Below are 12,461 nucleotides of genomic sequence, written 5' to 3' on the forward strand. Positions count from 1 at the left end.
GTGATGCGGAAACAGACTACGCGGACCACAGGGGGCTCTTGCTCCTTGTTTATTTGTGTCTTGTTTGTTTGTTTGTGTGTATGTGTTTGTTTATTTGTTATGTTTAATAAAATAACAGCGAAAAGCTGTTTTGTTAATATTTGTCAATGAAGAGCAGTTTATTTATTTATTTATTTATTTGTTTGTTTGTTTGTTTATATAAATTACCGATGGTTAGGGTTAGGTTAGGGTTAGGGTTAGGTTAGGGTTAGGGTTAGGGTTAGGTTAGGGTTAGGGTTAGGGTTAGGGTTAGGTTAGGGTTAGGGTTAGGGTTGGACGTATTCACTCCCTCTATATATTCAGACAAGGGAAGCAAGTGGGATTCCAACATCTGCATTTACAAGTCAGGAAAAACACACCAAATAAATGCCAGACAATTGAAATATTGGGTTTGTGGCGGCAACATATCCTTTACTTACCACACCTACCCTGTAATTCGATGGAAAGGGCAAAAATCGGCGATATTTCGCATCTTTCTCCTTTGATCCGCACGGTTTAGACGGGCAAAATTAAATGCCACACTTTGGCGGGTTAGTACGTCAGTGAAATTCAAATTGGACCAATCAGATAGCTTGTTAGCTCTGCCTTGGCCCGTACTCGGGACGTCATAGTCCTGAGGCTCGAACCAGGATGAATTTACTTTGGCGTATTCTGCCATGTTCTTTTTCCCTTTTACGAATCGATTCACGAATATTTTACATGCAGTGGTATCTGAATATGTTTTATGACAAAAACAGCCAACTAGCGTACTTCAACTATGAATCTGTGCGCATCGCACTCACCGCCAAGCAGTGGGTGGGATGTACGAGCCTAGAGTGGTAAATTCAAAAACTAAAGTGTAAACCCGGAAGTAAACGAATACAGAGAGACTGTCGCCATGGCTGAATTTCCGCGGATCCAAACTCAACTCTGGTAAGTCGTTATCGGTTTTGGTTCAATTCTGATAGTTTTCTAGCTATCGAAAGTAAAGTACTGGCAGTAACCTTCCAACTACGAACAATAGTAAGCGTGAGTCGCTTGTGATCGTGTATGATCCGTTTGCATGAACAGTGACTCAACGACTAGCGAGCGACTCTTTTTGTCGCATTCTCGATATCCGCGAACACGTATTAGTCACAGGCCCGACTGCACCTTGCTGTAGTATAGTAGCTTGAGAACTGGCATAGTGTTGTGAGTCTAACGATCTTGTTTTGCCGTCCAAATCAAGGCATAATACCTCGAGCTTCGGTATCTCTGCTACCTCCATGGGTACTGCAACTACAGCAAGTGTCCGTTTATACAACACCCATGCATGTGCAAATGTCACTATTGCTTAATTATATTTGTTCTATCCATAGGCTATTAGATAATTACCATGTGGTGAGTGGTGCCCAAACAAAACTGAACGACGTCATCAACCATTTGCAACAGTTTCAAAGAACCACAGCTGTCAAGTACTTATTCAGGGACAGCATCGTTGGTGGTTTGATACACGATTTATGGCATGATGATGTAAATACCAGGCGATGTCTCATTCCCGGCACATTCCAGAGAACAAGAATATTCACAAATTTCTGCAAAATTGACAAGGCTACCTTACCAATGTACAACAATGCAATGTCCTGGAATCAGCTCAAGCTGTATTGCCCATCTGGCTGGACAGTAAATTCACCAAATGATGAGTGTTTGGTTTGGGTTAAAGTATCCACTGCTGAGAATACAGTCAATGGATGTCGCATTTTGACAGAAGTCCGTATGGATAAGCAGAAAAACGACAACATTTTAGCCAGCGTGAAGTATGGGAGTCATACAGCAAATCTCGAAAATATTGGTTTGAACCTCTCAGAGTTCTTCACAAGTGACGGTCCAACCGAGCATCAGATGGATTCTCTAATGACATTAATCTCAAAATCAACATTTTGTGCTGGGATTGAAGGGGAAAATTGTAGGTTGACTGAAAGTGGAAAAAGAGAGGTATGGACAGTATCTAATAGAAACAGCGTGAGGCTAAGGAGTAAGGACTGTGAACTTTTCTGCAGGCGGAAGGCAGATGGAGATCTATGCTGTTCAAAGTGCCAGTATCTGAAGCGTCACTTAAATCGAAAACGTTCAGTAAATGATAGCAATGACAAGAGAAGGAAGAATTTCAAATCAATGGACAGAGGTGAACTGATAGAATCACTTAAGAAAGAACAGAGACGGCGTTTAAACGCTGAAGCTCGAGAGAAACTCTTGCGTCAAAAGCTAGAAAATGAAATGTTGGAATTCGATGATGAAGATAACAATGATTTTGCTGAAATGTTTAGGCTCATAGATGAAAAACAGCTGGGAGATGATATGAAAATTCTTCTAGAACAACAAAAATCTGCTTTAAGTAAGAAGAATGCCAAAGCACATCGATGGCATCCACGGTGAGTTATATATACTATGGAGCTTATACAAATGTACCAAACTTCTATAACACCACCATGCATGTACTGTACTCTGGAAAGAATTATAAAGCTCACTTGTGTGTTATATTGCATATTAAGTATCGCTGGTATGAAATGGAGAATGCCCTTGAAATGGAAATGTTCATAATCAGATAACCATAATTGACAGCAAATCTCCTTTACCTATCAATGTGTCAGAATTTCTGTGCAATAATTACTGTAAAGATACCAAATATTCATTTATTCACAGAATTATTCGCTTATGTCTAAGTATCTATGCCAGAAGCCCCCACGCATACGATGAACTAGCCAACGTTCTTATTTTGCCGAGCAAGAGAACTCTAGTATATAAGAAGAATCAGAATTCACAAGAACCTGGTAATACTGTCTCTTTGTATCGCACTTTCATGGCTTTTCATACAATTTCTAGGTGGCAGATGCTGTAAATATACAATATTTGTGAGATAATTGTTCACTGAGTGGAAATGCCAGTACATATTTTAACGTAAAGTTACAAGCTTAAAAGTTTATAGTTCATGTACTGTAAAACAATACATAGCAAACAAGTCAATTTGATTAAATCTCATGTGGAAAATAAGAGATCAAAGTACACAGTGAATTGTAAAATTTCTGAATCTAAATGTCTCTAACCTCGGATTTTAACTTCAATATGCTTGAAAAAAAGCATGCTTTCCACCACTGTATACCACACATTTTATGACTTGAAAAAGGCCATGTTGTGCTTTAATTACAAAGTCCTTCAAGGCTACCATGTTAATCAATAATATTTAGGAAACCGAATACACGATGTGAGAGAAGTGTACATTGCTGTATTCATTTACATATTGAACATTACCGTATATTAAAGGTTGGAACTATGAGACCATCAATGGTTTAAAGGAAGCCGCAGACGAGAAAGGTTTGAAAGATGTAGACCGCTGGGGTGGACTTTGTTTCGATGAGATGTCTATTCAGGTGTGTATCTTCAATCATGAACAAAATACTGCTACTTGCTACAAAGCAATTCATTCTATTGATAAAAAGAAATCTGCCCATACTTGTTGACATTAGCATTTATTTAGATGTAAACAATAGACCTTTTGTCTGTTTACAGAACTGTTGAGGGGGGGGTTAACAGAGAAACAAAAGCTGGGCAGTGCATGCCCTTACAGCTATTTTCCCGGTATTTTGTTTTGGGTATCAACTTTGGTTTCTTGTTCTACTCTGTAGTAGTTGGTTTCTCATCACAGCCATTTTGTTTTAACTATCATTGTTATTCTTGAAAATTGAATTCAAATCTGGACTTAAATTCATATGCCAACAAGAACAATGGCCATTACTCATATACAGGTTTTGTTGAGAAGCTAAATACTGAACATTCTTCAAGCTACCCAGAGTTGAACAAAAAAGGAGAGTTGATACAATGGGGAAAATATTTGAAAAATAGCCAAAACTGACAAGTTGCCATGGCTGTAATACCATATTCACATGGTCAACCACTGGCTGGCCTGAAGATTGTGATGAGATCTTGGTCTGTATTCAGTTTGAAATTGATCTCTTGTAGTACACCAAATGTCACAGCTTTCCTTCTTGTTCTAAGTATTTGGATTACTAATGTATGTTTGTAAATAGCACTGTAATTGTCATGTGATCATAACTTCCAAATCTTGTTTGTTTTCCAGGAGGATTTACAGATTACTAAATTCAACGGGAAATCGAAATTAGTTGGGATCGTGTCATTGGGACAAGCTTATAATGATATGGAAAAAATGATGAAAGGTAGTCATGACTGTTAAAGTAAAATCACTCATTTTACTGAATTAAATTTCATGAATGCAGCATTAAGATTTATAAACATTATGGTTCACTGCTGTGTATTAAAAGTAAAAGGCCATCTATGCTTGGACATTCATCTTGCTTGAAAATTTCCATAAGACAATTACCTATTCAGTTACGAATTAATAGAGGCTTCAAAAGTTGGAACATTTGCAAGTCATAGACATTGGAGTGAGATGACTATGGCAAGGTTCACTTTGTCTTAGCAGTCAGTTTTATGCCTGTTGATGAGTCATGAAAAATTGTTGTTGGTGGCCTTAAAGCATAAATTCCTAAAATTGAGAAACTCTGCTTGTATGGCTTCCTACAGGATAACAAATGTTGCTGTTTGTAACAACTGAAATTTATTTGAACTGAAATTTACTTTTCAACTATAACATTGTATATAGAGTTTGTCTTGACAAACTGAATACTGGTCACTTCACTGTGCTTTATAAAGTAGATAAAGACACAAGTTAAAGCCACAGTAGCTGTAACTTTTGACAATTTTTTTGCTCATACATATGATTGAAACAAAGTCAGATTCAATTGTAACCACATTAAATGTTGATAACTGAGGATCTAATTCTACCCATGTGCACAAGGTTGTTGAATTTCTGTCCGTTCAGAGATTCATGTTGACAACATTCTTTGGCACAAGACACTGACACAGGTTGTGCACCGACGTCAATCAATAGGTAATTGTTCATAATTCAGAATGGTTATTTTTATGAATTGGTTGTGATGTGTAACAAAAGTTTCAGCTACTACCCCTTTAAGGTACACAACAAAGTGAAAAGAAAAAAGTCAAATTTACAGTTACTGTCACTTTACAGTAATGCATGCAAGTTGCTAATGTATGCTTTTTTATTGTGTACATTCATATAGGAAATTTGGAAGTAGTGACAGCCACGCATGTCTTGCAGTTTGTGTTTGTTGGTGATGGTGGCTTCCGATATCCGGTGGCTCACTTCCCAACAAGAGAATGCCCACCAACAACCTTGTACAGGTTATTCTGGGAAGGTGTACAGATACTACTCAAAGGCGGTTTCCAGTAAGTAGCCTTTGAAAATACCTCAATAAGGTCATCCATAGGACCATGCATATGCCAAATCAGACAAGTATTTTCTTAAAAAGACATTGCTGGTTTAAACGTTTTTAAAAAATACTCAAAAACTATAAAATGCAAATTTCATAATAATGTGAAAATGACTCACTGAGGCCACCCACAGGAGCCTGCACACAAAATTTCAAAGTAATCAGACAAGTTGTTTCAGAGAATCTGAATTTCACTAAAATGTTAGAAATTGTCTAAAAATTACAACTACTGATGAAAATTTTGATGGCACTTCAAACAAATCAAAGTTAGGCTACCCCTAGCAACTTACACATAAAATATCTATACAATAAGACACTTTATGTCTAAGTATCTATGCCAGAAGCCCCCACGCATACGATGAACTAGCCAACGTTCTTATTTTGCCGAGCAAGAGAACTCTAGTATATAAGAAGAATCAGAATTCACAAGAACCTGGTAATACTGTCTCTTTGTATCGCACTTTCATGGCTTTTCATACAATTTCTAGGTGGCAGATGCTGTAAATATACAATATTTGTGAGATAATTGTTCACTGAGTGGAAATGCCAGTACATATTTTAACGTAAAGTTACAAGCTTAAAAGTTTATAGTTCATGTACTGTAAAACAATACATAGCAAACAAGTCAATTTGATTAAATTTCATTAAGAACATAAGAGATCAAAGTACACAGTGAATTGTAATATTTCTGAATCTAAATGTCTCTAACCTCGGATTTTTAACTTCAATATGCTTGAAAAAAGCATGCTTTCAACCACTGTATACCAGACATTTTATGACTTGAAAAAGGCCATGTTATGCTTTAATTACAAAGTCCTTCAAGGCTACCATGTTAATCAATAATATTTAGGAAACCGAATACACAATGTGAGAGAAGTGTACATTGCTGTATTCATTTACATATTGAACATTACCGTATATTAAAGGTTGGAACTATGAGACCATCAATGGTTTAAAGGAAGCCGCAGACGAGAAAGGTTTGAAAGATGTAGACCGCTGGGGTGGACTTTGTTTCGATGAGATGTCTATTCAGGTGTGTATCTTCAATCATGAACAAAATACTGCTACTTGCTACAAAGCAATTCATTCTATTGATAAAAAGAAATCTGCCCATACTTGTTGACATTAGCATTTATTTAGATGTAAACAATAGACCTTTTGTCTGTTTACAGAACTGTTGGGGGGGGGGGGTAACAGAGAAACAAAAGCTGGGCTGTGCATGTCCCCTTACAGCTATTTTCCCGGTATTTTGTTTTGGGTATCAACTTTGGTTTCTTGTTCTACTCTGTAGTAGTTGGTTTCTCATCACAGCCATTTTGTTTTAACTATCATTGTTATTCTTGAAAATTGAATTCAAATCTGGACTTAAATTCATATGCCAACAAGAACAATGGCCATTACTCATATACAGGTTTTGTTGAGAAGCTAAATACTGAACATTCTTCAAGCTACCCAGAGTTGAACAAAAAAGGAGAGTTGATACAGTGGGGAAAATATTTGAAAAATAGCCAAAACTGACAAGTTGCCATGGCTGTAATACCATATTCACATGGTCAACCACTGGCTGGCCTGAAGATTGTGATGAGATCTTGGTCTGTATTCAGTTTGAAATTGATCTCTTGTAGTACACCAAATGTCACAGCTTTCCTTCTTGTTCTAAGTATTTGGATTACTAATGTATGTTTGTAAATAGCACTGTAATTGTCATGTGATCATAACTTCCAAATCTTGTTTGTTTTCCAGGAGGATTTACAGATTACTAAATTTAACGGGAAATCGAAATTAGTTGGGATCGTGTCATTGGGACAAGCTTATAATGATATGGAAAAATGATGAAAGGTAGTCATGACTGTTAAAGTAAAATCACTCATTTTACTGAATTTAATTTCATGAATGCAGCATTAAGATTTATAAACATTATGGTTCACTGCTGTGTATTAAAAGTAAAAGGCCATCTATGCTTGGACATTCATCTTGCTTGAAAATTCCATAAGACAATTACCTATTCAGTTACGAATTAATAGAGGCTTCAAAAGTTGGAACATTTGCAAGTCATAGACATTGGAGTGAGATGACTATGGCAAGGTTCACTTTGTCTTAGCAGTCAGTTTTATGCCTGTTGATGAGTCATGAAAAATTGTTGTTGGTGGCCTTAAAGCATAAATTCCTAAAATTGAGAAACTCTGCTTGTATTGGCTTCCTACAGGATAACAAATGTTGCTGTTTGTAACAACTGAAATTTATTTGAACTGAAATTTACTTTTCAACTATAACATTGTATATAGAGTTTGTCTTGACAAACTGAATACTGGTCACTTCACTGTGCTTTATAAAGTAGATAAAGACACAAGTTAAAGCCACAGTAGCTGTAACTTTTGACAATTTTTTTGCTCATACATATGATTGAAACAAAGTCAGATTCAATTGTAACCACATTAAATGTTGATAACTGAGGATCTAATTCTACCCATGTGCACAAGGTTGTTGAATTTCTGTCCGTTCAGAGATTCATGTTGACAACATTCTTTGGCACAAGACACTGACACAGGTGTGCACCGACGTCAATCAATACGTAATTGTTCATAATTCAGACTGGTTATTTTTATGAATTGGTTGTGATGTGTAACAAAAGTTTCAGCTACTACCCCTTTAAGGTACACAACAAAGTGAAAAGAAAAAAGTCAAATTTACAGTTACTGTCACTTTACAGTAATGCATGCAAGTTGCTAATGTATGCTTTTTTATTGTGTACATTCATATAGGAAATTTGGAAGTAGTGACAGCCACGCATGTCTTGCAGTTTGTGTTTGTTGGTGATGGTGGCTTCCGATATCCGGTGGCTCACTTCCCAACAAGAGAATGCCCACCAACAACCTTGTACAGGTTATTCTTGGAAGGTGTACAGATACTACTCAAAGGCGGTTTCCAGTAAGTAGCCTTTGAAAATACCTCAATAAGGTCATCCATAGGACCATGCATATGCCAAATCAGACAAGTATTTTCTTAAAAAGACATTGCTGGTTTAAACGTTTTTAAAAAATACTCAAAAACTATAAAGTGCAAATTTCATAATAATGTGAAAATGACTCACTGAGGCCACCCACAGGAGCCTGCACACAAAATTTCAAAGTAATCAGACAAGTTGTTTCAGAGAATCTGAAATTTCACTAAAATGTTAGAAATTGTCTAAAAATTACAACTACTGATGAAAATTTTGATGGCACTTCAAACAAATCAAAGTTAGGCTACCCCTAGCAACTTACACATAAAATATCTATACAATAAGACACATGCTTTGAGGGGAAAAATTATGATTTTGAATTACAACCAAAAAATTCATGAAAAAAAAATTCTGAAAAATAGGAAATTGTGCATATCAGCTCAGACTGACAGCAATCACATCCGAAATAATTTTCAGAGCAATCTGACCAGTAGTTGTCAAATTTAAGCTTTTGAGAATTTTTACATTTTTTCCACCTCATTTGCATATTTTGACAAAATCCCACCTACAGGTCAGCACGGATCTACACACCTAATGGCGGGCACCATGGCTGACTTACCCCTACAGTCCCATATACCAAATAAAAGATACAAATGAAATGTTCATCAATGTGATTGAAAATGCCTTAAAACAGCCATGACATCAAATAAAAACCTGAGTTACTTTGCATACTGGTTCATGTTTTACTATTTGTCTGTCTTTGAGGTTTTCATTGTGGTGCAAATGAAACTTACTTGCCTCTGTCAATCAAAAGGATAAACTAGCTCATTTTATATATCCCAGTGATAAAGCCTAGTTGAAAGTAATCATAGTCTCTTGGAATTTCAGTGTTTACTGGAGTTGCTGTGACGGCGGTGAAAGCAATCGGGGGTTCATTAACCTTCACTTCAAGGAAAAATCTGCAAGACAACACCAGTTCACCACCAGGAATATGATGACTGGAGGAAAAATGATATTCTTGATGGATTCAAAGGTTTGCTACTTTTTATATCAATAGGCCTTTGTCATGACCTCTGTATGACCCTGAGGATTACTTCCGGTTTCTAGTGCATTGGTAATGAACTGTACTCATGATGGCTGACAGCCATTGAAACCTACATGAAATCTCTCTGTGGAAGGCATTCCCATGTACGTTTCAATGGGTGTCAGCCATTGTGATATACCAACGCAGCAGAAACCAGAAGTATTTTGCAGGGTCATACAGGGGTCATGCAAAAAGCCTAGCTTCCTCATACATGCCTAGTAAAATGATGTTTCCCAATACACAATTGTGTTTATATGTCTACTGTATTGATGGATAAGCACAGCCAGAGGCAGAAGATGATGAGATATGGGATTCCCTATGGCTATGCCTTCCTTCAGTTTCACTTTAAATGAAAACTACTGAAAAAGTTAATCTACATTTTTCCCTTGCTTGAAGCATCATTTTGTTGAAACACACCATGTTAAACTTTAGAAATCTTGCTACTGAATCTTTATATTCAGGTCAAATTTCCCTTTACAAGGTTGCAAGTCTTCACAGTGAAGAACCAAAACTAGTAAAAAGAACAATCACAAACATTAACTGGTGCTCTGTAGGAATCACATTCTGATTGCAGCAGTTTTCATGACACATCCTTTAAAATTCGGAATTCAAAAAGTAATTTTTTCCCACATGAAAATTATTTTGTTCACTTAGCAATGATTTCTGATTTTGACAACTCATTTGAAACAAGTCACAACTTTTTATATGTAGATAAATGTCAGTTGTGGAGACTGCACACATAAAATCTCATCTGGGATGATGACCCTTCAGTTCCTGTATCTGGTCTTGTTATTTCAGCATAATATAAAAAAGATCCGGAACAATCTGGAAAAAAGCAGAGAACCTGGGAATAATACGCTATACATCTGTGGACAGAAGGTGTTGTGGAAATACTGGTTTAATGTCTACACAGCAGACCAAACATCAAATTCATTAGTCGTGCATGAACGTTTAACAGAAGACCATTTTCAATTGACAGCAAGGTCTAAAATGCGGAATCACTTAGCAGAAGATGTACTTGACAAGAAAATGCTTTTTGCATTTCAGGTAAATTGTTTTTTGTTTTTTGGTTTTGCTCATTAATACGTTATTCTCAATCAGTAAAATGCTCTGATAGCTGTAAAACAATGCTTACACACCATTGCCATCATGTGTGCTGTAAATATTTTTTTGAGAGAAATATCACTGTCATATGTAAAAGTTTCACCTTGTTGAAAGCTAATATAATGTGTAAAAGATAGAAACAGTTAAAGTCAATGCATTTAAATTTTACTTACTTGCTTTCTACTTTGGTGTCATTTACTACAGGCACACAAGCGAGACCTAAGTCAGAAAAATGGTAAAGATGTTACATATCTGGATGGTGCGATTGAGCTCCTAAAACATACAAGCAAATTTGTAGCAACGTTCAATGATGTGAAGAATCCTATCAGAGATATGGCAGACCAAAGACTAGAACACAACACAAGATTTTTAAATTTCTTGGATGAATGGCATGATTCCGGAGAACAAAGACATTTCATCTCTCAGAAACTGTACTTTGACATGCAGTCACTAATCCTGGGCTTTCAGCAAATGTGTCAGTACAAATTGAAACTATTTCCTGGATCATCAATAATGCCTGGCATTGTCAACCAAGATGTAGTGGAAAACATATTTTGCCAAGTTCGGTCTCACAATGGCCAAAATAATAATCCTACCTATGACCGATACAGGAAATCTCAAAATACAATAATCCATGGACAACATGCAATAAGCAAAAAGGGAAATGCAAGCGTCACATTTTCACAATGACTCTCTTAAAAACTGAACAGCAGCTTCTGGTGATTGCACCAGCATTCTCCACAGATATAGAGTTTAGGTTTAGGTTAGAGTTTGTCTAATTTTAGTGTTGCATAAATCTTACACGACATAGTTTATCTGATGTAGAAAAACTAGCCATAAGAAATCAATGAGATGATCAACTACAATTGATAACAGTTTCTCTAAATAAAAAAAATATCACTACAATTTTAGCAATTTTAGCAATTTTTTAAATTTGTTTTTGAACTTTGTAAAAAGATGTACTCATGTTGACCACACCATCTTTTATGTTCATAATCCCACTAAACACTTACAGGGCTACAGCATGGCCAGAAGAAAATATTGATGCCCATGAGCTCGACCTTTTGAAATTATTTCAGATTTTATATTTAGATTAAAATTAGTTCCTAGAAATGTTGTTACACAGAAATCTTTCCTGAAGTATAATTATCCACTCACTTTGACTGCATGGGGAAGTTTCAGTAAGAACACTGACAAACAGCAAAAAAGTGCATGTACACATTTGAATATTTACAAATACAACATGGTGCAACCCACTGATAGGAAAGAGAAGGGATTCACTCCACATTGACAAAAAATTCTCTGGTTTTCACATAATATGGCATGATTTTGAAAATGGCTGGAAATTTTAAATGAACAAAAATCTGTTCAATTTTAGCCTATTCTGCTACAACGCAATGTTGTTGAAACATAGTTATTGATTGTATCATTCAATATGTAGAATGCAATGAATATCTGAGAAATTTGGGAGGTATCTTGAGATGGGGCAAATTTTGCAGAGTTGCAGCTTATGGACCTTTAATATAAACCAGAAACTGTCATATTGTTTTACATTGTTTATGAAATTCAGCTTTTTTGAAATAATAAAATAATAGTGTGAAGTTCATGCTAATTTTCAAGAAGTTGTAATTGCCTTATTTCCTACAATACTTCACATCACATTACAACAGTAGAAAGAACCAGAGCAAAAATTGCCTTAAAATATACAGTTTTGACATTTTCATCATAATTTTGGCACATCAAAAGGAGGAAACCTGTAAAACCCTGCAAACAAAATTTCAAGGTCATCAAGCCCGTAGATTATGAAACAAGCTTCTTCTGGTGTACATACATGAACAAAATCGGAGCTATATGGAAAACAGGTTATGTTACTTTCTTACCTGTTGTGACTGCTTGAAGTCCCAAAAATGGTCATTTTGAGATCAGTCTTCAACTTCTCAACTTCTTCAACTTCTCAACAAAGCCTGTA

At 36.0% G+C, this 12,461-nt stretch overlaps 2 protein-coding genes across 2 annotated transcripts; both read left to right on the forward strand.

Annotated features, from left to right (window-relative positions):
- The first annotated feature begins 293 nt into the window (after positions 1 to 293).
- Positions 294 to 5,323, forward strand: LOC139133604 (uncharacterized). The gene is made up of 6 exons (XM_070700342.1): positions 294 to 951; positions 1,377 to 2,429; positions 2,701 to 2,828; positions 3,319 to 3,425; positions 4,133 to 4,229; positions 5,154 to 5,323. The coding sequence occupies exons 1-6, from the start codon at positions 917 to 919 to the stop codon at positions 5,321 to 5,323; spliced, it is 1,590 nt and encodes a 529-aa protein (XP_070556443.1). The 5' UTR covers positions 294 to 916.
- A 1,869-nt stretch (positions 5,324 to 7,192) lies between these two features.
- LOC139133606 (uncharacterized) lies at positions 7,193 to 12,104 on the forward strand. Its single transcript, XM_070700345.1, has 5 exons — positions 7,193 to 7,202; positions 8,126 to 8,291; positions 9,193 to 9,337; positions 10,187 to 10,435; positions 10,697 to 12,104. The coding sequence occupies exons 1-5, from the start codon at positions 7,193 to 7,195 to the stop codon at positions 11,180 to 11,182; spliced, it is 1,056 nt and encodes a 351-aa protein (XP_070556446.1). The 3' UTR covers positions 11,183 to 12,104.
- Positions 12,105 to 12,461: the final 357 nt, after the last annotated feature.

The sequence above is a fragment of the Ptychodera flava genome, chromosome 5 (genome assembly GCF_041260155.1).
Source record: "Ptychodera flava strain L36383 chromosome 5, AS_Pfla_20210202, whole genome shotgun sequence".
In the NCBI taxonomy this organism is placed as follows: Eukaryota; Metazoa; Hemichordata; class Enteropneusta; family Ptychoderidae; genus Ptychodera; species Ptychodera flava.

What these genes read in the sequence shown, in the direction of transcription:
- LOC139133604 (XM_070700342.1), top strand. Translation starts at nt 917, where the DNA reads ATGGCTGAATTTCCGCGGATCCAAACTCAACTCTG. An exon ending in CGGATCCAAACTCAACTCTG is followed by an intron (nt 952 to 1,376) that starts GTAAGTCGTTAT and finishes TTCTATCCATAG; the next exon opens with GCTATTAGATAATTACCATG. An exon ending in TCAGAATTCACAAGAACCTG is followed by an intron (nt 2,829 to 3,318) that starts GTAATACTGTCT and finishes CGTATATTAAAG; the next exon opens with GTTGGAACTATGAGACCATC.
- LOC139133606 (XM_070700345.1), top strand. An exon ending in CTACTCAAAGGCGGTTTCCA is followed by an intron (nt 8,292 to 9,192) that starts GTAAGTAGCCTT and finishes TTGGAATTTCAG; the next exon opens with TGTTTACTGGAGTTGCTGTG. An exon ending in AAATGCTTTTTGCATTTCAG is followed by an intron (nt 10,436 to 10,696) that starts GTAAATTGTTTT and finishes CATTTACTACAG; the next exon opens with GCACACAAGCGAGACCTAAG.